A 27,158-nucleotide genomic window follows, 5' to 3' on the forward strand; every position below is an offset into this window, starting at 1 on the left:
ATACAACGATATGGTGGTGTATGTGAACTAGGCATGTAACGATATATTGATATTAATCCAGACGATATATATCGATTTAATAAATTATCTATATATATTTTTATGGTGCGATATGAAATGTGAGCTTTAATCATATTCCATCATATTCAAGTACTTTTTTAAAGAAATGAGACGGACTCCATGCAGTCACTTTCAGTAGTAGAGCACTGTAGAGGGGAACTGTGTGACTGTGCCCAGGTGATGGTCGTTGATGCTCATTAATACATCAAGGAAGGCAATTATGTTTCTGCACTGTCAAATAGGTCTACATCTATCCTAAGATGTCATCAAAGAAAGCTTATTTTAATATTTTTTACATGTTTACTCTAAGTTACGCTAAGTTCTAAACAAGAAAGCATGTTTACAGTTGTTGCACTGAAATTAAGTAATTTTACATGAAAAGTAATGCTACTTTTGCAATGTAGCCTAGTTAAATAGAATTTGTGAAAAAAGCTTGGAGAAGATAAATCATCAAAAATATTTTTTGGTAATTTTGTGTTTAAAATATCGTGAACAATCGCATCGTGAACCTCATATTGTGATACGTATCGTATCGTGAGTTGAGTGTATCGTTGCATGCTTAATGTGAACATCAAATAAGTTGGACAATGTTATCATTTGTCATTCATCATTCCTACAGTATGTGGAATGCTTATAGTCTACTGCTAGGCTTCCCTTTTTTATCAGCACCTGCTACAATGTAAGCCTAACTAAAGCTCATCAGACCCATTCTTTTCACTAGTTGAAACACTCATGATCAAAAGGAAGGGAGAGGGTGCTTGAATGGACATCATAGCTCGGTTGTACTGTAAATGCAACTAAACAGGGGCCGCCTTGTCCGCCTAATGACAGCGGCCTACTTGTCGTGTCACTGGGACGATGTAGAGACCCCGGCTTGTCGTTTGATTAAACGGATGTCATGGGGTCATGTGCACGGCAGTCCCCCTTCATGGGCCAGGTGTCTCAGCTCAGAGTGCACCGGGAGGTCAGGCCGGATCAGCGGACGGCAGCTATTACATTAAGTGATAAGCGTGAAATTCCTCTCCTCTTCACATTTTCCCAATCATGGAGCATCACTGACCACCACTTAACCACTCATATACTTATTCAACCAGCACACAAAGCTGAATTTCATCATTTATTCTTAAATAAATGTACATATATACACACACAAGCTGCTCTGTTTTGGCAAAATGTCTTATGTGGTTAACATAAGCTTAAGATAGATCTAGTAATATCTCAACTGTGAATTTTGAAGCCTTTAGTTGGTTTTGTAATCGTCATTTCCTGTTTGATTACAAAAAACGGTGTCGATTTATCTTGTTATAACAAATAACGGTGTTGGTATCGAGCCAAAACCTTCGAACAAATGACAGCTCTACTTCCTGAGCCGCTGCCGTCCTGAACAAAGTTGATATCATAAGCACAACGGGGTTCCACCCCGCCTCCAGCCAAGTTTAGGCCGGTCCGGTGCACCTCAGGAACGTTTCTGTGATGTATTGACATCAAAAAGTTGTCACTCTGTTTGCCTGCACCCTGTGAATAAAAAGGCTTTAATTGTCCAAGTTTGCTCCAGTGCTTTCCTTCTGGATATCATAAGCCTTTTGTTTGAAAACCCATGGCGGGAGTAACTTCTGTGACTTCTGTGGTTGGCCTAAACAAAAGAAGTAACTAGGCAGACTCTAGGTGTTCAATAATTTTTAAAGGAATGTCGGTTTGGTCAATGTTGACATGTTAACCCTAAAACACAGTGATTATCCCATTGTTTCATCCTCTCAGATTGCTGCCCAGATTTGTCGCCAGGCTGGTTTGGTACAGAAATCCAAGGATGTGATGGACTACAGCTCAGAGAACTTCGCCATCGTCTTCGCAGCAATGGGGGTGAGTGAACCACACTGATTGAGGAACACATTTTCTTTGCTTGTCTGTTTTTCTTTCCTTCTCTGATGCTAATCCCCCGCTCTTAACCCTGACGTGACACCCTGTGCCCCCTCCTCTCCCATCTCTCATTCACCTGGTGATTTAACATTTAAGTCTCTCTTGTTACTTCTGCGTCTCTGAGCAGATCCCTATGCCACGTTGACAGGTTACTAATTCAACAGACCCTTTAACAGATTCAACCAGGCAGTATCAAATTCTCTCTTCCTCAGCTGCGCCTCTCGTCTATTTTAATGCACAACCATGGAGTGATTGACCTGTAACACACGCACGCACACACGCACACACCCCTCTGCTTTAGTTGCTAAACCCTAATCCACCCCTCTCCCAGTTCCCTGCCAATTAACACCCCATTGTGGTTAAGTCTCTTTCGGGAGAGTGGAAATGCACTGCATAGTGGCAGACTAGCGTGAATAGGGATTTGAACATGTCAGTGTGTGGTTATGCATTTTTGAAAAAGGAGAATCCAGCTAATGAATATAAGGATGTATAAAGGGCTGGTTAGTCATGGCAAACCTCAACAACAGTTGGAAATGTGTACCCTTATGTATTGTTGGCAATAGAACCTTGATGTTCCTGTGGTATAAATAAAATATCTCAGCAGAATTTGTGCTACAGTGCAGCATTCTCCTGCATATTTCCTGAGCCATTGTATGTTCTTTAAAGCACATGGTCACATGGGTGCCGTTTTCTTTTCTCATAGGTGGAAATGATGTGTTTAGGCTTTTGTTAGAATGTTCCAAGGTCTACCTCTATACTACCTCGATTACTCTTAAGTTATTATGTGTCCCTCAGGTCAACATGGAGACTGCCCGCTTCTTCAAGTCTGATTTTGAGGAAAATGGCTCCATGGACAACGTCTGTCTGTTCTTGAACCTAGCCAATGACCCCACGTAAGATTCTGTCGTCAATTGTATAGGGCAGGGCGTCTCAACTTTACATTGCTCAGGGGCCACTCAGCAAAATTCTGAAAGTCCAAGGGCTGCAAGCTAAAAATCTCAGTATTATTTTGAAACTTTTACAATTTTATTTTGCAACAGACTACACGACTAGTCTAAAAATTCAGGAAACGCACTGTAAAAAGCAACATTTAAGCCACAATAAATCAATGCAATATTCGAATAGATTTTGTATAAGCCACTAAATCGAAGCCCCTATTTTATACTTACTATATAGCTTGTAGATTATGGTTATTTTATTTAAAAGAATATTCTTTCATAATTAAAAGGTTTTGTTCAATTAAATGTTGCACCACTTCACTGTGATGCAACAGAGGCTATAATTGGCTCCTGTTGGACACAAATTTGTGTATTTTTTTTAAATATTTGATTCTCTTTTTACTTGATAATGTTCACATCAGATATGTCGAATTGTAAGGGTGTGATGTTGGAAGCCCTGAAAATTAATGAGTTTGTATAGTAAATATACCTTGTTTTCTCCTCCTAGCATCGAGCGAATCATCACCCCACGTCTGGCGCTGACCACAGCCGAGTACCTGGCGTACCAGTGTGAGAAACATGTCCTGGTCATCTTGACAGACATGAGCTCCTATGCTGAAGCTCTGAGAGAGGTACAGTACAGCAATGGAACATAACATTGTCTCCATATCCAGAGGTGCACATGACATAACTGGTGCGCATGCGTGGCCAAAATAAATGTTGCGCGATCAAACAAAATGAAGTGCTCTTGCGTACTGCCACCGGTACCAACATTTACTGATGTGTCACCCTATGACGGGGCATATGAATTATGTTAAACATGGGGTCTCCGCAGCGTTAGGTGAATAGTTCATTGTCTCCACCAGGCCGAAGGCATGGGGAGAGAGTATGTTTTGCTCTTCGTCCATGTGTCAGTCCGTCCGTTACCAGCTAATCTCCAGCACCGTTACCTGGTCAATGCCAAACTTTGCACACTACCACTACCTTCCAGAACGGCCTGTTGTAGTGCCACCATGAGGCAGATTTTCACATTTTTACCTAACTGTACCGATCTGCGTGAAACGTTGAATGCACACTCCCTAGAGGTCAAGGAAAAACCTTTGCCCTGCTTTTTTTTCTCCATATCTGCCTTTTATAGCGCCGACTTTTGTAAAACACATTTTTTATGTAACTCTATAGTAATGTGCTCAAGACAGATCTGTCCGATATTTCAGATTCCATCCTAATTGGCTTCCAAGGGTTTGGCCCGTTTCGAACAAAAAGCCTCAAATCATGAAACCAGCTTGCAATTTACGTGACATTTCCTACTAGTTTTATCTGTGTTGGAGCGCCTCAGTGCGGCCTCAGTTCATGTGCAATCTCATGCTGGCTAAAGCAATGTTGTGGTTGAGTAGAGACGTCCACCCACAGTGCGCACCAAGCAACATCTCCAGGTGCTCCTCTGAGAACTAGCGCAAAAAAGTTATGTTCACATAAGTGGTGTCCATATATGGGTATCTCCATATATGGGCATCAATCGGACAGAGACAGGCGTTTACAAAAGGTACTCCGACAATGGGTATTGCATAACCGGTGGGGCATGCGTTCCCAACTTGCATCATTCCCGAGTAGGCCGGGGCACTAGTCCTTCTATAAACTGTAATTTCTGTGTGTGTGTATCTTTCCTTCACGCTTCCGACCGATCAACTTCAAACTCAGCATAGGTGTTGTAGATCACCCAAAGGAGTGTGGTGTCTGTTGGATCAGCGGTTGTCCAGAACCACCAATCTGACCCATATACTGTATGCAGTGCCAAGTGGCAATTCAGTCGGACCACCATTTTCTAAATAACAAGAAATATTTTCTTGATTTATCAAAACGTTTACATGCTTGACTCAATGAATTTAGGGGGAGTGTCCATAACTCCATATAGCATTTTCCCCTGGCAGTGCATTGATGAGCTTCATCTTGCGCTCGGCTCTGCACGTGGGTTTTTGAAGTGGAGCAGCATTGACAACACTAGCACCTTTCTGAAATGTTCCGAGATTTTCAACTAAAAATGCTAGGAGCGGCCACACACAAAGGTGGTCTTTAGGTGCCTACATACGCTCTCTGCTCATTGGGGAAAAGAGACGCTGGTGTTCAGGACAACAAGCACTTTATGGACACTTACAGCAATATAAATACCGGTGGTTTATGAACTGTGAACCGTCCCTCACTTCATACTGTGGTATTTACTGTAGCCTTGACGAGGCTGATTCTTCTAGTACTGTACATAATATCAATCGGGCAGCTGTTCTTTGACCTGCTAGAGTCATGCCATGTAACACTCTTGTTATTGTGCTCCTTCTCAAACTTGTCATAGTCCTATAAATGGTGCATCAACTGTGAATTGTTTTCATACGAAATATTGTATTATTCAAAGTAAAATTCATGAAAGAAATCTTCCTGTGTCAAATAATCTACCGGTATGCAAATGGTCAGACATTTTTCAAGAATAGATTAGTTTTTTCTTAGTTTTTTCAACAACAAAAAAAGAATCATTGTAGACATGCTGTTTATCCTTTTCTTGAAACAGGTTTACTTCAAAATTCTAAGTAATAAATAAAGACTACTGTACATGACTATGCTATATCATGATTGACCGAACTGTCAACTCGAAGCCCTATGAATATAATCTTTCCAGTTTGTGCACAAGGAATGTGTTGACACGTACCTGCAGGTATTCCCTGCTGAAGTGCGACAACTAGATAGACGACGAAAACACACTTCTAATAGTGCTCATCAGAAACGTCAGCATTTTGAAAAATCCAAATGCATATATAATTTGTCATCAGCATTGTGAAAAATATCTACATGCCTAACACAACGGACGGTAAACATGCACAGGACATTTAGAATAATGGCTAGGAGCAAATTTAGGGTGTAAATGCATTTGCTCGCACCAACTCCAGACATCTGGTGAGAGGTTTTGCAGATGGGTGATAAACTCACTAATGTCTCGTGTCCCTTGCTGAAAGGGAGGATAACATGTCCTTCAGCCTTGTAGGAAATACCTTAACTTCATTATTCTCGCTGGCTTGCCTCTAAAAGGAAGGGGGAGGGTTCTTCCACCCCCACTGCCCTCCTTCCTATTTGTGGTGAGAAGACAGGCCTTCTCGCCTCTTCCTTTTATGCGTCTTAATAATCCTTTTATGTTGTACGTTTTGCTGTCTCAATATGCTGGCAACACAAAGCAGGTTTTTAAATGGTGTATGTGCATGTGAAAGAGCGCTTCTCTTTCTCTGTCCATAACCTTGACACATATGCGCTGCAATAATAAAGATACGGTTATTTAACCACTTACAAAGAGCCAGGACGACATTAACATTTAACTTCTATTCCCATTCACGTGTTTTGCATTTAATCCACAGTTCACAAGTGTTTGGCTCCCTCATCAACCTTTGGACCCAAGGATGAATGTGGTCTTAGTTTTTTTTAAATAGTTTTCTTTGATATTCAAGATTATAATGACTGAGGGCCCAATCCAGCGCAAGATGGCGATACACACTGTGCAATTATCATTGCTATTTTCCAACTGACATAGTTGTAATTTTCATGCCCAGTGCCCATGTTGTACTCCTTCTGTGCATTTAGCACCCATGGGTGTGTACGTGTTGGTCTTCTTAACCCATTAAGGCTGATTCTACAAATGCCTTGTAAATCCTCAGTTTTCTGAAAACTAAGGTTGCTATGGTATATCAGTGGTTCTCAAACGTATTCATGCCAAGAACCACCAAAATGTGTATGTATTTGACTGCTGACCTCTCATCCAAAAATATTTTGTTCCAGGGACCTCCAGAAACAAAGATTTGAGTTGAGGCGTGGCCTAGGGCCTACTGACGCCACTCCCTGGACATGGCATTAGGACAGAACACCGGCGTTCTGAATAAACCATGGAGAGCGCCGTAGATTCAGATAATAGCAAGTTCTGTTGGCCCGTAAACAAGGAAGTGAATGGCTGCGCGTATGCGCAAAACATGTCCGGGAGCTCTGAGCAAGGCACCAAATTTTTTTTTAGTGAGCCGGTTTTATACCTACATTACGGGTGTAATTGTAAAGACATGTGGGGAGGTCCTGGGCACAATAAGCGTTAAAATAGCAGATATATAAGCTCCAGATATATAGGTTCATAGAGTGGAATGAAGTGACGATCTTGTAGATCTGCTATTTTTATCAAGTCATCGCAAAATCCAATGTTTGGGGCTTTGGTATACTAGAACTAGAACTAGAGTAAGGGTATTCAATCTACGTGTAAGAAAATTACGTTCTCTATGACTGCAACACCAGTCGGAGCAGTTCCTCACAGCATACATTTACTAATGAACACAAATAGTAAGACAATCTCTCTCTAGGTCGTCCTCAGATGAGCCTTCCATCGTCGCCTCCAGTCATCCCGGTTCTCCATACATCCGGCCAGCTCGTTGGTGCTTTGCGCTCCTGCGTCTTTCTTGAGTACATCCACATAATTATGTTAGTACGGGACGTCCTCGTGACCGGTGCCCATGTGTTGGTTCCCACAGCACCAGTTTGCTGGCTGGGAGCTCATGGTGTCTTTGGCAGTGTCCTGCGAGTCTCATTCTCCTGGCTGCTATTTTGTCGCTCACCCTGAATATTCCGGCATACAGATTCTCGTTGGTAACGTGTACTCTTATTAATGTTGAGCACTACACGTGACATTCTGGAGAGTTGGCTTCAGGGTCCAGCATTCACTGCCATATAGGAGAACAGATTGATACAGTAATGTATCAATAATTTAAGTAAATATGGGTAGATGATAGATTAAAAAAAGGTAATTAATGTTCTGGCTAGTGATCACGTGTACGCTCTCATACTTGCTATCAAAAATCCATCCGAATTCAACAGAAAGGGCATTTAAATCATTTTCAATAATGTGTCGTGAATAATAATGCAAATTTCTCTGCATCTTTGGAGACCAGAGTGGCGAAGAAAGTAATAGAAATTAGCCGTTTACTTAAATAAGCAGTTTATTTCAGCTGATAACATATTTTCAAATGAATCTCTCGCGTAAGAATGTCGTGAATCCATATCTTCCTGGCAGGCATTATTTTATCTATGCTCAACAGGACTGACAAAGTCACAGTCCTCCATATCCATGTTACATGGTTTAAATAAAGAACACAACATAATGCGTGTGATTATTAAGTTTATTATGTCAAGATATCACGGATGTGTCTTGGACATAATCTAAATGAGGGTGGAGGAAGGTGTGATTTTGTGCGTGCCCAAAATGCCAGTTTCCCCCGTCTCCTGAAATTATTGGGCTGTATCACATTATTAATGCTGCTTGATTGTCACACACTTTTACATTTCCATTTCCAAAATTGTTCACGTCTCCTCCAATCCGTCGTTTCAATAGAAATGTGCCATTTCAAGTGCACCTTGCTCTAAAGAAAGGGGATAAGGCACTGATTGGTGACATTTATTTCATGCCCAAAACACACCCATGACTAATTTTAAGACTTAATATAACCCCATTTCCCCTACCGCCGAGCTTTGCACGCAGTCTAACTAGCGAAATTGTGGCGTACACACCCACGATGCATAGATCGTCTAGATTGGGCCTTTAGTCTTATAACGGCATGGCGTCCATGTCTAATGTGTTATCAATATTAAGTTACTGTGTGTGTGTGTGTGTGTGTGTGTGTGTGTGTGCACAGTTCATGAACTAAGCAGCACAAACCAGTAAGACGCGCAAACGCGGGAAGCGAACGCAGCTGAGACCCTGCAGATCATGTCTGTCTGTGTGTCTGTCCCGCTGTTACTGTATATGTGGACCTGGCTCCTTTTGTGCCCATATATGGAGCTGAGTGATTGCTGATGCAACACACTCCATATTTGGACGTATAGCGGGACAGAAAGACACACAGACAGACATGATCTGCTAGGTCTCATAGTAAGTGCTCACTGCATTCGCAATCACTGTGATGCTGCATTGACAAACTGGCATGTCGGCTTGTTTGGACACAATTGTCTGCTTTGGAAATGGCATGTCCACTAGTGTGAAGACGGTCTATGTTCACTTTGAGAACCACTGTTCTAGAGTATGAAGTAATAATATAAGGGCAAAATAGCCACCATGTGAATATGTTATGAGCCCTCTCTCTAACAACTATTTCCTACCCTAACCCAGGTGTCTGCTGCCAGGGAGGAGGTGCCTGGCCGTCGTGGCTTTCCTGGTTACATGTACACAGATTTGGCCACCATCTATGAGCGTGCCGGCCGAGTTGAGGGCAGGAATGGCTCAATCACCCAGATCCCCATCCTCACCATGCCAAACGATGGTCAGAGCACTTAAGTGTATATTAATGCCTTCCTGTGCTATCCAGAATTAGATGATAATTCCTACTGCCATTCTTTTTTTTTTTTTATCTGTCTGTCTCTCTCTAGTTGAGTTTCTCAGTTGACCTACATAAAAGATGTACAAGGATCAATGATTAAAGGAAAATTCAGATTACACAGAACTTTAAAGTTAGCTAAATCTCATTTTGTGAATATCTAAACGTTCTGTTAGTGTGTGTATGCATTACACGTGTCACCCTCTTGGTGAGTCAGTGGTTGAAGGGCTGGGAGAGACATTTTTTATGCCAACGTTTATTATAGCAACTTCTCTAAATGGCTTCCCCAATCTGTTTAAACATCACAGGGAGGCAATTCTGCAATTTGCTTTTAACACTGTTGATCCAGAGCACCAGATACATTTGATTGAGACGGTTTTACAACTTGATAATATTAATTTTGTATACGTTGAGTTGTCCTAATATATTTGTTGTCCCTCCTGCGTGATGCTTCCTGAACTGATTTGAAAAGTGTTACGTTTTCTGTGACATGTATACCATCTAAATGGTGGCATTAACATATTGCATATACTGCATGCACAGATGGTGAGGGATTGGTTAATTGCCTCGATTGTTGAATAGCTTGTTAGTAAATGCAACAGATTAATTAATAGTTTAATACTAATGTATTGTCTCTGCTCTGACAGACATCACCCATCCAATTCCTGATCTGACTGGATACATCACTGAGGGACAAGTCTATGTTGACAGACAGCTGCATAACAGACAGGTACAGCACTAGCCATCTAGCCACTAGTCATTTATTCATTCAAATTTCCTTTGAAGCAGCCTTTCTCAATATCGGGTGCAGGGACTGCTCTGTCTTTGGAATGTTACTAGGCTATCCTAGTTCTAGAAATGGGTTATTCCATGCTGTTACTTTCAGTTTAGGCTGTCCCTGATATTGGCTTTGATATCACTTCCCAGACTGGAAGGCACAGTTTCCAGACCCTGACATTACAATTTAGGCATTTAGCAGATCCAGAGCTATTTATATTAAGCAAGAACAAAAAAGCATGGCAATAAATCATATACATAAACAAGTAGTTATCATGAATCATACGTAAGCTAAGAACGTAACAGTGGAATATCTATATAATGAAACTATGCATACTATATAGTGCTAGTATGTCTACATAAATGCATACTATATAGTGCCATGTCTACATAAAATGCTATCTAAGTTACATAAGTTTGCATACGCCTGTAAGGTCGTCGGGCCTAGGGCAAGTGCTACGGTCCATGATGGAGTCTGAAGAGGTGCGTTTTCAGACTACGGTGGAAGATTGGGAGTGAAGCTGCAGTTCTGATTGCAATGGGAAGTGCATTCCATAGTTTTGGTGCCAGAAGGGAGAAGAGTTTGCGACGTGTGGAGCGATGTATTTTGGTATAACCTTAGGTTGTATTGCTATAACCATTTAGTGATGCACCTTAAATAGCATAACTTTCTAGAGCAAGTTGTTTATTGGTGTGCAAAGTTCTTGGAATTTTACAATATCTGAATATCATCTGTGTGCTTTATGGTAGATCTACCCACCTATCAACGTGTTGCCGTCACTGTCGCGTTTGATGAAGTCTGCCATTGGTGAAGGAATGACCAGGAAGGATCATGCCGATGTCTCTAATCAGCTGGTAAAATAATTCTACTACATTTTACTAAAAACGTTGTAGCCCCTGAAAAGCCATGGGAGAAAAATAAATGCATTACAGTTTTGCATCCCCTCACAAATGTTATAAATCATAGACCTGAGTTAAACCTGTATGTGTTGACTGAATGTTGCTTTGTGTCTTCTACCAGTACGCCTGCTATGCCATTGGTAAGGACGTCCAGGCTATGAAGGCTGTCGTCGGCGAGGAGGCTCTCACTTCAGATGATCTGCTGTACCTTGAGTTCCTGCAGAAGTTTGAGAAGAACTTCATTGCTCAGGGTAAGTGGATGTAATCACCTCGAAACCAAAAGCACAGTACACCAGGAGTGGAAAAGAAGACTAGAAAAGTAGGCTACACTTCTCAGAGCACAGATCTCTGCCATGCAGGATCTTCTTACTCAGGGCTGTGTCAGTTGTGCGGTGCAGGTGTCGGGACATGTAGTTTGTACAACAGACGTGCAACTGTCTATATTTGACAGCCCCTACGGGAAGAAGTGAGGCTTTCCACACTGTTAATTATTTTAATTTCAAAATTTCTCAAGATGTAGCAGAGCGTAGGTCCCTGAAATTTATATTAATTTGTTTTTAATGATGCAATCAGATTATTTTTTTCCTTTCTTATCCCGACGGCCGTGGTATTCTTTCATGTTTTGTATGTTTTCTGCTCATCTGTCTAGCCTCCGCATTTGTTACCATGACACAGAATTTATACCTTTGTGTAAGTCTCATTAGTGTTGATGAGACGACAGATTGTTGCTTTCATGTTGCATAAGATAGAGATGCTGCCAGTTACCAAAATAGGATGAAAAGGCTTTTGTTCTGCTTTCTGAAACCAAGGCCAACATGTCTGTAGAATGACAGATGTTATAAAGCAGCGATTGTGACACATCTGTCCTTGGAATAGATAGATATTTCCAAACCGAATCACATTTCACATGAGAGGCTTATCTTACTGATGCGTACAACACAATATAATACAACATAAAGTTACCAACGTTCAGCTGGGAAAGCATCTGGAAAGTTACACGACTGACCCACCCTGTTGATGGCAATAATACTAATAATCACCATAGTCTTACCGCACATTACATGAAAAAATAAAAATCCTGTCGGACATTAAAGTTGATTGAGTTGGATTCTGTTTCTCCCTCTACATTTCCTCGTATTTCTAGTTTACTGAAATAATGTCAGAAGACATTTTGAAGCTCTTTCTACTGAAATGATCGATTATTTATAAGGAGAAATCCCGTAATTTAATCGTGAAGGAATCTGTGCTGTCTGGAGGGGCCTTAACATGCATCTCAATGGGTGAGAAGCACAGCTTGCCCAGACCAAGGTCTGGCAGAGTGGAGTGGGTGGGGCTTGGCGAAGGGTCAATTGTACCACTCTACTATTCTGCACACTGTTAATAAAGTATTCAATCAATCAAACGAAGACAATATTGCGTGGGTCATGTCCAGGTAATGCATCTGTGTAGATTGCAGTCTCAGTGTAGAGGTTTTACCAGTGCGTTTGCTGTTCTGTACTCTGGACAGGCCCGTACGACAACCGGACGGTATACGAAACCCTGGACATCGGCTGGCAGCTGCTCCGAATTTTCCCTAAAGAGATGCTGAAGAGGATTCCCCAGAGCACCCTCGCCGAGTTCTACCCCAGGGAGTCTGCTGCACGCAAATGAGGTCCACTTTAGTGGACGGGATGCTCTGGTTCCATTCTCACCCTCCTTTCTTTCCACCCTACAAACCCGTACCCCAGGGGGGCAGTGAGACTGGTGTTGTCAAATCCCTCTCACCCACCCTCATCCTTGTTCTCCTCACCCACCAGTGCATCTCTTTTCAGGTCCTGACACCACCTGTAACAAGCGAGCTCGGCCCTTCCCTAATCCCCATTCTGTGGATGTATTGTACTGTATCTGTGTCCAGGAATCTTCTATGAGTAACGTCTGTAGTGTGTTTAATGTGTAAACCTTAGTGCAACATGTAAACGTACCCTTGAAATCGTACAGTAGATTTGTCATTATTTATTGGGGTATGTTGCGTGCTGGAGTTTTTATCTTTTTTTTGTTTACTAAACATTGTGGAAGTCCATCCACCCACCAAAAACAAAACGAAAAAAATAAAAGTATATCTACATGAGTTTATTTTCCCATGGCAGTTGTTGCACTGTGCCACATTTCAGTGGCTACAGCTTGTTCAAGGAATTTTACTTCTTTACAAAATCCCTTGATCAAGTTACCAGCCAACACGTTGATGAGGTAATTGGGTTGACGGACACTGGACAAACTCAAAATAATACTTGCTGTTTACATTATTTCTGTCATGTTTGAGTGTTGTAAAATATAAATTCTTTATATATATATATATACAGTATATACAGTACACAAACATTCCCATCTGTTTGCAGAAGTCCATTCTATGTTGTGTGCTGAATGATTCGAATGTTTTCCTGTTCATGAATAAATTAAATTATGTTGGAATTATCTTGTCTGTCCATATCTGTCAACAGATAATGCACTTTGCTTAAAAAATAGTTTTTTATTCAGTTTTTACATTGCTTCTCACTCAGTTTATCTCCATAACACTTGTTGCTCATAATGAACATCATTCCTATGTATTCATAGGCCTACAATAGGTTTACTTATTATAAATGCTATAACTTATGATTAATTTGTGCAACATGAATGCAGGAATTGAATTGTATTGATATGTAACTGTTATGAACTTATGATAGTACCATAAACTAACTGTACAGTTATGACAGAGGAACTGACTATGCGATTACTCTACTTCTATTCTACATACCTGTTATGAATGCGCAGGTGTAACCAATCCTTGGCACTTCCTGTTGCACGCGGCACGCCCCAGCTGTTTAAGATCATCAAAGTGAGAGTTGCAGATTTATTTGATCGTATTATGGCTGCGGAAGAGTTGCAGAAAATCCATCTAATTGCAGGCTTCTCGAACCAAGGTGAGATTTGTGTTGGACAATATATTATTGACCGTTTAAAAAAAAACAGTATTCCATTGACAGCGGTGTCACCTCGCCTCCACCTCAGCTTTGAAGTGTGCTATTCAGAAGAATTGTTATAATAAATGTAATCATGTCGACTCACAATTTATTAGTGTCAGCTACGGAACATCTTGAAACCCTGAATCGTGATGTCAAAACTGTGCTTTTGTTCGTAAAACTGTCCAGTTTGGAAGGGCTTTGTGTTCGAGGGCAAAGTCCATGTGAAAGTGGACATGCCAAGCAAACCGTTCATTCTTTACTCACAAAGGCTTTGACTTCCATAAAAGCAAGAATTTCGACCTATATCGGCCCATGGTCCGTCGGAATTCTATGCAATAGACTAGCTCTGGTCCATAGCCTTCTACTGCTTCTACGATTCTGCCCTGCGCAGTAAGTAAATAAAACAGTAAATGAAACTCATTAGAGCTATGGACCACAGAGCTAGCAATAGACTATAGTGTAGTGTGTAACCTTAGTCTATTAACCTGTACATGTGCCCTTTGAAAAATGCTTTGGCGCCGATCATGACAATGTAATTTTGTATCGATCGTTTTGGGTGAGGAAAGGACAAAATCTGTCCATAAAGGGGTATTAAACGATCGGTTGAAATGTTAGTAGGTCTACCGGTAGGGGGGCTACAGTAGGTCAGAGTCAACTGGCCTATGAAAAAGTTGCAGTAGGCTATGACATGAAGGGTAAGCTACTGGATTCTGTCACTGTGCCTTTAGGAGGCGTTTCAATAGGGCATTAAGTAAACTGACAAAAGTTGGAATAGTATAAATCGTTTTTTGTTAGATTGTCCCTCAGTGCAGAGTAGACACTTCTGATATTAAACCATGTCAAGCCACCCCATGTTAATATAATTTCTGTAATAATTAATTTGTGTTATTTAGGTAATGCCATATTCTTCTTGACCGTTCGTTGTAATGTTGGATGGGGAAAAAAACAATCTTTCTTATTCTAATGGTGTGTCAACAAACACAGGCTGGTTAGTGGTTACCGTCTTCATTGTAAAAATGTGCGTGCTGTCCCTGATCTTTTTTTTTACGTTCCAATATTAGTCATATACTGTACATGTCAGTCACTGGATGAGTAATTAATCACATGCTGGAGGAATTCCCACTTATTTTTAAGTCTTGCTCTTTAGGTGGATGAGCATGTGTTCAAATGTATTTGGCTCTCATATGATTTACTGAAGATGACTGACTGGCATCCTTTGCTCTCCACAGCTGTTCAGGAGTATGAGGGCCTACAGAGAGAACAAGAAAGAGCAACAATGGAGGTTAGTGTTAAAACTACAACTTTAACATATTATGTTAGCCCTGCCTATAGCCTATAATATGTTCTATTGTCCTGTCCTAGCTAGTGATACAAGAAGAGAAAATGCACACAAAAAGTGCAACCCTATAGCCTACAGTGTGAAGTGCAGACAGTGGGAACCGTTATAGATTAAAAAGTTAAACTGAAATGGTTGCACTCGCATATATCCCACACAGTTGCCGAACAGTGAGGGACGTGGCCGGGGAAAGCACGTGGGTGACCCCGGTAAAAAAAATAATAGACAGACAAACGCCCAGCGATCGCCTCCCCAGTCCCTGACGACACGTTTAGCCTCATAACTGCCAGGTGCAACAAGCTCATGTAGCGTTGTTTTAGTTCGTGTCCAACATTCTTTTATTGGTTCACTTGCTGCGTTTTGTTATGGCTTTCCTCTAGCTCCAGTTAGCTCATAACATTACTCTCTGTAGCCACTTTGCGAAGTTCATAGTATGGGTATGCCGTTCAGACTGGGTTTTATACTGTAGGTAAGTCTCTCATTGGCTTAGACTAGGCATCCAATCATGAAAAAGTGTCCACTACGGTCGTCTTTACGTCATTAGTAGAGGTACTAACAAATGTAGTCCAGGTGCTTTTCAAGCACCTACCTGGGAAGTGTGCAAAAATCTGCCTCCAGTTGGGTCCATTTGGGTTCAGACACACCAGGAACATTTATTTATTGTGATTAATTAATTTAAAGGAGAATTCCAGATTAGCCGTTTTCTTACCTTAATCTGATATTATATCGTATAAGGAGTGGTAGGTCTACAAGTCAGTTGTTGCACACAGCGAACGAGCCTAAGACCCAGCGCACATGCTCTGAGCTGCGGTCCGCCTCCACCACTGATATCCTCCACCGCTGGTTGTTGGATATAATAAAATCAGGTGTGACATTCACACCAGAAAGCTTTGCTGCGATTAAAACGAATCCTGCTGCGCATTGTCAGAAAGTGCACTTCGTTTGGCAGTTATGAAGGCTCATTCGAATCCTAATGCGCATCAAAGAACCGCATTCTACTCCGAGCAAAAACGGGGGTTTCGCTTCGCAAGAATCCCAACTTCTCCGCCCAATTGCATCGTGTCTACCGAAGTATTAGGTGGGAATGTGACCTATAACAAAGCGATGAACTGATATTCAGGTTGATTTTGTTTGCCGCAAATAAAACCGTCAACTTGTATGAAAGAGGCATCACCAAATGAATAGTTTGATGTGAAATATTTGCAGATACATTTTAGTATAATTTAATCGTCACGTTCAACGTGTGCAAAGACCCAGTTAAATGTACAGTGTTTGTCTGTGCTTACTGTTTAAAGACTGTTTCCTCTGTGTCTCCAACAATGACCGTCAGTGTGAACGCATGCAGGTGGAGCGAGACCAAGCCATCAAGAAGTTGAGGGACTTCCAGCGAGGTGAGGTCATCTGCCGGCGCAACATCATCACTTGGATCAGGTTTAAGCACTTAAAGGAGTGGTTCACCCCAAATGTATTATTTTTGTATTTAGCATTTTGCCTTGAATGAGATATCATGGATATTTTTAATTTGATGACCAGCAGTGGTTCCCTATCGAGATGCAAAGAGTCTCCTTTGAGTCTCCATATACTGTAGAACCATTGGTGGCCATCAAATTATTGGTTTAGGAATGTGCCAAAAAAATCCATTAATTCAAGTCTCCATGGGGTGAGTAATTGATAGAAAAAAGGTCATTTTGGGGGTGTATCCCTTTAAGCCCGATACCATTGTATGAAGATTGAAGAAAATAGCCTGTCTTCAAGCACACAACTTGCGCTATTCTCGCTGCACGACATTGCTATACCAGTATGATTTAACCATATAAGCCTGTCCGGGTACACCAGGGTTATTATGGCAGAATCCGACAATCATGTTTAAATGTTAGCTGACATTTGTACACGTGGCCATCTCTGTCCGAGCTCCCTGCATCATGCACATTGTCACAGACAGGAGCCCATTGCTATCTCGTCCTTTTCAATAAATGCCATGTAATTGCTAGCTTCACCTTTTCCACAGTGTTTTTTAAGGAACTGTATTGTTCCTCTCTGCACAATGATCAGTTCAAACTATGTGCTAACCTTTGCCTGGGTGGGTTACTGTAATGCTGCGCTTTATTCAACTTTATTAAGCTTAAAGGACAACTTTAGTTTCTTTCAACCAAGGTTCATGTTTTAGGTTATTAGAGAAAGTAAAAGATGAGCGTTTCATTTGCTGCTTTCATTCGTTTTAGCAATTTTTGACAGGGGGGCCGGGGTATTCGAACATGGGGCTAAATATGTATACTTTTTACAAATTTTTATAGCAATTTATTATTTTATTATTTACTATAGTGCTACTAGACCCCATAAAATTACATCTGGCCACAAAAGATCACAGGATCTATTGAATGTCAAGGAGGAGGTGACAAACTGACATTGAGCCTACAACACACAGTATGGCATCCCCCTAGTACCTCCCTTCACATTCAGTAGATCCAGTGATATTGTGTGGCCAGATGTAATTTCCTGGGGTCTAGTACGGCTATAGTAAATATTAATGGTGTGAACTGTGGTAATGCTAACTGTGACACCTGGTGTGACATGAAGTGAACTGTGGTAATGCTTACTGTGACACCTGGTGTGACATGAAGTGAACTGTGGTAATGCTTACTGTGACACCTGGTGTGACATGAAGTGAACTGTGGTAATGCTTACTGTGACACCTGGTGTGACATGAAGTGAACTGTGGTAATGCTTACTGTGACACCTGGTGTGACATGAAGTGAACTGTGGTAATGCTTGAGAGTCTATTTACTTGTTAAGGAAAACAAGATTAAGAATATTACATTTAGTAATACATTTAGCTATTTGAATTATGACTAGGAGATTGCTGTGTTTGCTGGCCCACGTGCATAATCAAACTAAGCCAGTACTAAGCAGGAATTATCATAATGAATTTGTCAACACATCATTGTGACAAGTTTGAAACAACATACATTTTGATCGACTTTTCAAACTGCATTTTTCTTTATTACAGCACGTGTTGACATCCCTTGTAAGAGCGCATTCATTGGATCTTTCATTACAAACCCAATCAGTTGTGACTATGCCACAAATTATAGCATTCAGAGATACTGCTGGTACTGTACTTTTATCATCATCGTGTTTACCGACACTACAAATGTGTCTCAATCGTTTTGGCCTACTATTTCATTTTGCAAAATGATTTTTCTTAAAGGTTGAATGCATTGCTATGACCACTTAAGCGCATGGTGAATATAAATGGTGATGGCGGGTTGGTTCCACATGTCAAAAGATAGAGCAAATAGTTTGTCTTTGTAATCATGGCAGATTTTCATATGAATAAATCTGGCCCGTGCTGCTCATATATTCAGCGATTCTCCAGCCAAAACAAATATTGTGTTTCACTTCCACATTAATAGCGGCTGCCTCACTATGCCAAGCAGCTGCATATTAGGACCTATTACGTGATTTCATAGCTCTTAGAAAATTGCTGCTATTCACAACGAAGCGGGCAGAGGGGCTGTGTGGCGGGAGGGGGGGGGGGGGGGGTTGTGGGAGGAAGGGAGAAAAAGCCGCCCAACACACAATCATGTCTTTTCAATTGGCGATGGCAAGGTTGATGACAACATGACCATTGTGTTATAATGATAACACCACAAAGGCATCTGCCCCCCTCATCAAGGCTTCGAAGCGGCTGCAGATACAATTTAATTCACTACACAGTTGGCGCCGCTGATACCATTATGTAGAGCGTCAACATGGGGGGTAATCACTGTCTATCTTGAGAGGAGGCCTGCAAAAAAGGGGGGTAAAAAAAAGATGGGGTGAATATTGATGGGGAGGCCAAAACTCACAATTAAGACTGCCAATTGTCAGAGTCCCCGTCATCTTACGTTGATACATTTTCCACATACACTACTCTTTATTTACCATGGCTACCAATAATTACAATTAACATGTCATTTAGTTCAAGGCATCTTTGCTGGTAGTTGAGTGTGGCTGTGGCCATAGCATTATTGAGGTGGAGCAACATAGACAAGGATGTGTTGAAACTGGCAGCTAAGTGCTATTCAATGACTGATGTGGAAAGGGTGCCAGAGGGATTCAGATATCGGCCTGCACAGGCGTTCATCAAGTTTTAATTATGTGTCACTGGGGGGAAGGAATTTCCCAAAGTAACAGCATTAATGCCTAATTTCTCCCCTACTCGACCACAATATTTAGTAGTTAAGTGGCAAGAAGTGCATCCTCATTGTGCTAAGGTGTTATACTTATTACAGATTAATATAATGGCAACGGTTAGAGCAATTTGAGATTTTGAATGCTAACAAAAACGTTTTTCACACCACATTGGGATAGCACATGAATTCAAAGTTAACTATATCCTGTCACTTTTCTGTACGCAGAATAAAATGTCATTGCTCACAAATAATTAGGTCCAAGTGAGTGCACTGTAAATGACCAACTCCTTCAGCCGCAGAATTCACAGCAGATCAGACTGGAATGAACCTTCGACGGACTTCTCCTGCTAATCGACTGTGAAACCGACAATATACTGAGCATAATGTACTTTCAGCCATATCCTTGGAAGATATAAATTGAATTTTTATATTTTCTAAAGTTATTAAAGTAATTTTATAGCTGTTGCAACTCTCATGGCTTTGTGGCACTGAAGGCTTCTATGGTGCACAGAGCAACCCTATATACTGTATGTACCAGTAAGACGCATTGAGGGCGAGGTCACACTGAAACAACAGAGCTTCTTAACTCTTTTTTTGCCCGCTAGGTGGTAGCATAAGCACACCTAACCTGTGCCAGCCGTTCACTCTCAGTCTACGAGCCTCGGTTTCATTTCCGGGTAATCAGTGAAGTGGGGGCTGTTGTTGTGAGCACAGTGATAGTTAGCATTAGCTCATACCCCAAGTTTTAGAGATACAGGGCTTTGAAAATCATAATGGTTATAATGGAGGCTCAATGGAGCTGGATGGAGAAAAAAAACATAGCTGGCGGGGACGGAGGCGTTGCATAGCCACCAGAACAATGCTAAAAGGTAAATTGACAGTCGTCGCCTTCATATATGGAGTATATGGTTGTCTACGAACATGTACGTAGTGGCACCTGCCGTACCCTAGCCATAGACTGTAAAAAAAATATGGACAAAGCGTTCTCCGGGTCTGATATGGACGTAAGATGAAGCCTGTCAGTCCTTGAATTGTAAATCACCATCTTTCTAGATCCGTTTGGGCCCAGCTGGCCATTGGCTGGCCCAGACAACGAGGCGGGACTTCCCCCCTTCTTCTTCGTTGGTTTTTATTTTGACTCAAACGAGGGGTGGCTCCCGATCATAGACTGTAACGGTAGCCACGCCCCTCAGAACATACGCGACTTTATGGTCATTCTTTTAATAAATGGGCCCATCATTTTCCAAAAAGAATATTATGACATGAGAAATGAGACTTTAAACTAGTGACTGGAAGTAGAAAGTATTTATGACCATGTTTATTAAGGTAATACAGTTAGTTTTTGGAGGTAAAAAAGTAGTATTTACTGATTACTGATTTGTCCTGGCTATCTAGAATACAGCTCGATGACTTATTTGAAAAGTATTTACCTGTCTGACACTATTTTGAGATCTGTTGAAGAACATGAAGTTAATTCTATTTAAGCATTTCAAATTCATTATTTCGTTACGTAATTAACAACAATGAATACGGATGAGTGACGGCTTTCGATGGTGACATATATCGGGTGGATTAAAGGAAATGCCTGCCTATATGTATATGTAATTTGTAAGTTGATTAGCGGTATACTGTGGTTACTTTGCGTATGCCCGTTTGATGCATATGTATCGTAGCAGCATATGACGTCAGGGTAGAACTGGTACAAGTACTACCCTTCAATGTAATCGTAATAAAGATGTGGATTAAAGGACCCAATGCCAGGGTGTAATTGCTTTTCGATGGTGACGTAATGACTATATGTTTTAGTGTCGGGAGGATTAAAGGTAATGCCCCTATGTATACATTTATGTAATCTGACACCACTTCCATATCAAGCACAAGTAATCATTACGTCATACGCTGGCATGGCGCATACACATCAAACGACGACATACACTGGACGAAAACTATTACTTGCTCGCTCTGGTGTAGTTAAATTAGTTAGTTAAATTATTAATCTGGTGTCAGTGAGGTCAGATGTAGAGTTGCTAGCCGGCTCCATATATGCAGATCTAGTATGTCAAACCATATATGGCTATCCAGGGTTTGATCAGGTCAGTGTCGTGATCTTCATACTGTATATGGAGATTCAGGTGATGATAGTCTTAATCTGAGTTTAATATTGATGACATCAGGGATTTCCATATATGGGCATTGGGATTGTATTAGGGCATCGTCTGGGAATGCCTTTTTTAATTTATGTTTTCAGGCCTGAAACAACAGACCTTCTTAATATGGCCCAGTTGAGAAGCACGAGTTAAACTATTAATCTGGTGTCCGTGAGGTCAGATGTAGATTTGCTGGCCGGCTCCATATATGCAGATGTAGGTGAAGATCCAGTCTTCTCCATGTATGGCTATCCAGGGTTTGATGAGGTCAGTGTCGTGATCTTCATATATGGTGGCGTGAAGTGTCAGGAGGCGTGATGTCGCGAGTTGTGACCATATATGGAGGCGTGACACGAGGCGTGACACTGATGGGAAATGAAGGTTTTCATAGTAAACTGCGTACGGTACTGCCTTTCACGTTGGGTCAAGTGAAGTGTAACCTCAAATACAGGATCAAAAGGTCTCAAATGCTCCAAAACACTTATGTATGGCCCTGATGCTTTACAGTTTTGTCCAATGTGTATTCAGCCTTTACGCCTAGCAGATTTGGCCTGGTTGATGCCGTTGAAGAAGAGGAGGAGGTTGGGCTGGGGGAGTCGGGTTAGGGGTACTGATTAAAATCCCTGAACAACGTTGGTAACAACATTTGAGTGTGAAGGCTACACAAATGGGGAATACAACATCCAGAAGAAACATGTTTCAATGTCAAGTGTCAATTAACTGCTTGGTGAAATGACACATCAAAGTTATGTGCCACTCACTTGGAAGTCTTAATTGGATTTCTTGATCAGTTTTAATGGCAGTTTTGAGAATAACCTTGTGTTGTGTTGACATGATCGAGTTTTACACGCCCACTTTTTTATATTTCGTGTATAGGGCTGTGTCAACAAATGGCAATAATTGTGTTTCTTCCCCAAGAAGTACATACTGTAGGTGTAGGCTAAGCTTACTGTCAGATGTAGTGGCTTCTATGATGTTTCATAAGCACAAACACCAGGTATTGTGGACCATTTTGTCCCATACAAATACATCCCATTGTCAATGTAAAGATGACACTGTATTGAGATTAGGGATGGAGCTCGTTCATTTTTATTGATAACGATCACCTTATCGATCAGGCTTATCGAGTCGGGTTCTTATCGAGCCCACTATCGAGCATTTTCTATTATTTTGTGGAAAGACCGGAGACAAATACAATACATTCTGAACAGAACCAGTACATTTTACTAGGGCCTTCAAATACAGTACATTCCTAACAGGCAATTGACCTTTTTACCAATAAAATAATATGAAAGAAACTTAAACTTAAAAGTGTTATTTTGTTTACCCTGGCACCGCTGGTTGGCAGGTATAAATACACTTTTAGACTGACATGTTTGTGCCAGCATGGATGATTACATTTATTTCTTGATCGCCTCTTGCCATGATTGTTTGAACATGACGTCATGGGCAGCTATGCTCAATAACAGGCTTGATAAGCCCAAAGCTTATTGATAACGGGTACTCAATAAGCTTGTTATCGGATTTTATCGGTTATCGAGCTCCATCCCTAATTGAGATACACAAAGAAGGGGTAGGACTCGTTTTTCAATAAACTTCTTCCTACTCCTTTTTAGAACATAAACATAAGGTAAGGATTATGAAAGATAATTATTATTGTTATTTTTGGACGCTTCTTTTTTGTTTTTAATATTTACTTTGTATTTTCTCGTTTATATTTTAACATGTTCGGAATAAATAAATGAATGAAAACACATCCAAGGCTAATGAATAACAGTTTTTCAATAACTCATGCTCTTCTTCAACATTTTTATCCACTGTCTAATTAAGTTAGTACCTAATTTATGCTTTAGCCAAAAAGTGCAATGCAATGTTTGGTTCTGCAGCAATAACGTAGGCCCATTTTCCATTATATAAATATAAAATAGTCTCTCTCTCTCTCTCTCTCTCTCTCTCTCTCCCCCCCTCCCCTCCTAGTTTCTCGCATGGTCATTGAAGAGGTCAACACCATTCAAGAGAACCTAGAGATTGAGAGAACATGCAGACAAAGTGTCGAAGCCCTGGCCTCCAAGGTGAGGTTACCGTTTTGCAGTACAATGTGTGCTTAGGATTTCATCTAACGCACTGGGTACTTAGCACTCACATTGAGCAAAATGTGCACATTGAATAAATCAACATGCTTTATTTTTTATTTATTTGAGTCTCAAATTGATGGCGCCCTAGGCCACTTCATGCACATGATTGTCATGTCAACATGAACACAATTTTTGTATGTCGCCTTCAATTCTGGTACTTCTTTTTTCATTTTTTTCCTCTTTTTCTTCATGTGTCTTTCTCTGTCTAAAATTGCTTTTGATTCTTTTGATCCAGAACATGGCTTTTAGAGTCCTTACTAAAATGTGAGTTTGATTGAGAGAGAGGGAGCCTGGCACATAGTGATTTTGCGGCCCACTGGTGCTGGACTCATCACTGTAATCATTTCTCATTCAATTTTTGGACAAAAGCCGTGTGAGTCCACCTGGCAGCACCAGCGCCTGGGGGGGGACAGGAGGCTCGGGGGGAGGAGGGGGGGGCTCGGGGGGATGAGGCGGAGGCTTTCTAGCTGTCCCTCCAGCGCATTACTCCCCCTTCCACTTCCTGTTTGGAACTTGGAGATCTCATTCTATCTTTGTTTTCCTCAGTCTTTCGTATTTTGTTCTACTACTTCATATTATTTTGTTCTACTACTTCATATTATTTTGTTCTACTACTTCATATTATTTTGTTCTACTTCATATTATTTTGTTCTACTACATATTATTTTGTTCTACTACTTCATTTTATTTGCTGCAGCAGGCCTGCTTCTTTCTTCTAGTTCTCCTCATCTCAGAATAATGACAAGCAAGTCAAAAAGCAATAGATCATGATTACCATAGAATTGGAAGATGTATTTGTATTATTTTATTATTGTCTCCGCCAGGCCGAAGGTGTGGCAGAGACTATGTTTTCGCCCCTGTCTGTCCATCTGTCCGTCCATGCGTCTGTGCGTCTGTGTACAGCTAATATCCGGCACCGTTGGCCCAATCGAAGTGAAGCTGTGCACACACACTCGCTGGAAGCCAGAGCAACCAGGAGGCCGATTTTTGCAGTACACATTTTTTGAGGGGCGCTAGCCCCTCCTATATCCAGCTTTTAGTGTCTGTCCACAAACTTCATCCTACACAAACTATTAAATTCCCATTGACAATGAATGGAGAATTTTACGTCATAGTGTCTGAGTAAATAGACATAGTATCTATTTTACGTCATGATGACGTACTCACTCTACTTATCAAAACTCACAATTACATGTGTATGTCTACTATAATATACTGTAATTGTGATTGGCCGGAACGAGATAATGTATGATGTTGTACGATAATAAGATCGAGCGCCCCTCATTTCACACAGGTGTGATTCTTGTTTATATTACTCCTACAGATTTTGTCCAAACATCACACAAATCGATAGACATTATCACTTGACTATAGTCACTTACTAGCACCGCTATTCCAAAGCCCCCTCAGGTACATTTTAAGCAAATACATTTCAGCAATGGCATCATAATTATTTTTGGTGGGTAGATCTTGTTGAGCTGGTCATTTTCAAAATGGCTCGAGTCAAAAAAGTGTGGGCACTCCTGATCTAGACGGATCGGTCCGATTTCTTTATATTCCATCCTGATTGGCTAAGATTGGCTTCCAAAGTTTGCAGAAGTGGTCCATTCCTTTTCACATTGGCCTATTATAGCGCCTCCAGGAGGCCGATAACAAGCCACTTCGTATTAATAACAATTCAATTAACAGTAACTCTTAAGTCTCTAACACAAAACTATATTATACACTTCCACAAATCAACATTTTGTCTGTGAAATACCTTTAACTTCATCAACATGAATCCCTCAGCTTCTACAGATTCCACTCACCTCTATAATTACTGCATTCTGATTGTTGCTGTCTGTGTCCATACATCTACTGATGCCTAGTATGGACTCTGGACACATCTTTCAACATCATACACCCAGGTGTCCCAGCCAGGGCGGATCAAACTACTAACTACCTGTAGTTACCAACTTACCATGACCATGACGTGACTACTGGCCAATCACAGCGCATCTTTTCCGGGACTTGTCAGACCCGAACATCCGCTCTGTGACGCACGTGGATGCTTCCGCTTTGCTTCGCAAGGAATCTCAGGAACACACACACCTACCTTTATATGTCTATGCTGCTGACAGTCACTGACCAGTCCTGCATACTGTCCGTTGCCTGGGTCTGTTACCGTTGTATCTGTCCGACTGGGGTGCTCATCCTCCCCGCCCTCTCTGGCAACCCTGGGGGTATTTTTGTCCATCTTTGAGGGTGTGTGTAAACACAAACTTTGTCCTAACACAAACATTAAATGCCATTGATAATGAATGGCCAGTTTTGAGTGTTGGTCCCAACACAAACATTAAATGCCATTGATAATGAATGGCCAGTTTTGAGTGTTGGTCCCAACACAAACATTAAATGCCATTGATAATGAATGGCCAGTTTTGAGTGTAATCACAAACATTGCGTAACATTGAAGACGAAGGTGAGGACGCAAATTCTAATTGGTCGGAATGAGGTGATGTATGATTATAAGGGCGCCCCTCACTTCACATAGGTGTGATTTTTTCCATTAATTCAACGTATCCCGTTCTGCCCCGGTTGCCATCTCTCCGGGCTGCCACACGTACTCTTCATAGTTGTCATCCAGTCTTTCCTGGCTGTCACTTATCACTCAGGGTATTCGCTGTTCATCTACTGATGCCTAGTCTACTCGATAAAAAAAAACATTTGGACACAGGCGCAAATAGAAGTTTTTTAAATGTGGATTTATGACAAAACAATATAATGGAATTATTAAACTGGACCAACATCAGCAGAAAGTAAAAGTAAAACTCTTTCCAGTAATGCAATTAATTGACAAAAATGCCTTCAAATGGAATTTTGTTGTGATACTGTATTTACCATTCTTTGCTATCATACACAAAAGACCCAGAGGTCTAGGTTTGGAAATAAACCAAAGTGCTGTGAAGAGTGAATTCACAATGATAAATGATGCCATTTTGAAAAGCGTTGATGTGAACATTGGCAGGGATTATCTTTTGTCAAATTACATATCTCACTCTGTATACCACTGACCCAATCCAAGAATGTCCTATGGCTTTGTTGACGAACAAAAAGTAATAGCTGACCACACAGTAAAATCCACAGTGTTCATTTAACTCTGAGAGTGTAAAAATCGCACGGCTACAATGCTTACATTTTCTTCTTTTCTTTTGTCCTTTTCTGCCTTCTAAAAGCTTGCTGCACTGCCTTTTAACCATACAATTGTGTCATACAATGAAAATGGCCATTCTTCAAGCTCACAATAAATTGTGAGCTTGTAGATCTAATTTTCTTTTCCTTTAATTATTATTCTTTTTTCACCTATAATGACATGTCCAATATAGACCAGGGGAAAGTGGCTGACTGTTTTTAGACAGTTTTTTAGTTTGTGTCT

At 41.0% G+C, this 27,158-nt stretch overlaps 2 protein-coding genes across 3 annotated transcripts in view; both read left to right on the forward strand.

Annotated features, from left to right (window-relative positions):
• Window positions 1-13,063, forward strand: part of atp6v1ba (ATPase, H+ transporting, lysosomal, V1 subunit B, member a) — a 34,422-nt gene extending 21,359 nt beyond the window's left edge. Inside the window, exons 7-14 of the mRNA XM_080781401.1 lie at window positions 1,819-1,920; window positions 2,773-2,870; window positions 3,424-3,547; window positions 9,088-9,238; window positions 9,940-10,022; window positions 10,820-10,924; window positions 11,091-11,220; window positions 12,477-13,063. Coding sequence (XP_080637527.1) covers window positions 1,819-1,920; window positions 2,773-2,870; window positions 3,424-3,547; window positions 9,088-9,238; window positions 9,940-10,022; window positions 10,820-10,924; window positions 11,091-11,220; window positions 12,477-12,619 — 936 coding nt within the window. The 3' untranslated portion in view covers window positions 12,620-13,063. The remainder of the gene's footprint in view (window positions 1-1,818; window positions 1,921-2,772; window positions 2,871-3,423; window positions 3,548-9,087; window positions 9,239-9,939; window positions 10,023-10,819; window positions 10,925-11,090; window positions 11,221-12,476) is intronic.
• Window positions 13,064-13,809: 746 nt separating this feature from the next.
• The window catches only part of shtn1 (shootin 1), a 41,206-nt gene continuing 27,857 nt past the window's right edge, over window positions 13,810-27,158 (forward strand). Inside the window, exons 1-4 of one of the 2 annotated variants that reach the window (XM_080781422.1) lie at window positions 13,810-13,908; window positions 15,180-15,232; window positions 16,617-16,677; window positions 23,586-23,680. In XM_080781422.1, coding sequence (XP_080637548.1) covers window positions 13,854-13,908; window positions 15,180-15,232; window positions 16,617-16,677; window positions 23,586-23,680 — 264 coding nt within the window. In that variant the 5' untranslated portion in view covers window positions 13,810-13,853. Of the gene's footprint in view, window positions 13,909-15,179; window positions 15,233-16,616; window positions 16,678-23,585; window positions 23,681-27,158 lie in introns of those variants that run through there. The other variant, XM_080781421.1, reaches the window with a different exon arrangement.

This window comes from Protomyctophum bolini (assembly GCF_963924005.1).
Source record: "Protomyctophum bolini genome assembly, chromosome: 14".
Taxonomy (NCBI): domain Eukaryota; kingdom Metazoa; phylum Chordata; class Actinopteri; order Myctophiformes; family Myctophidae; genus Protomyctophum; species Protomyctophum bolini.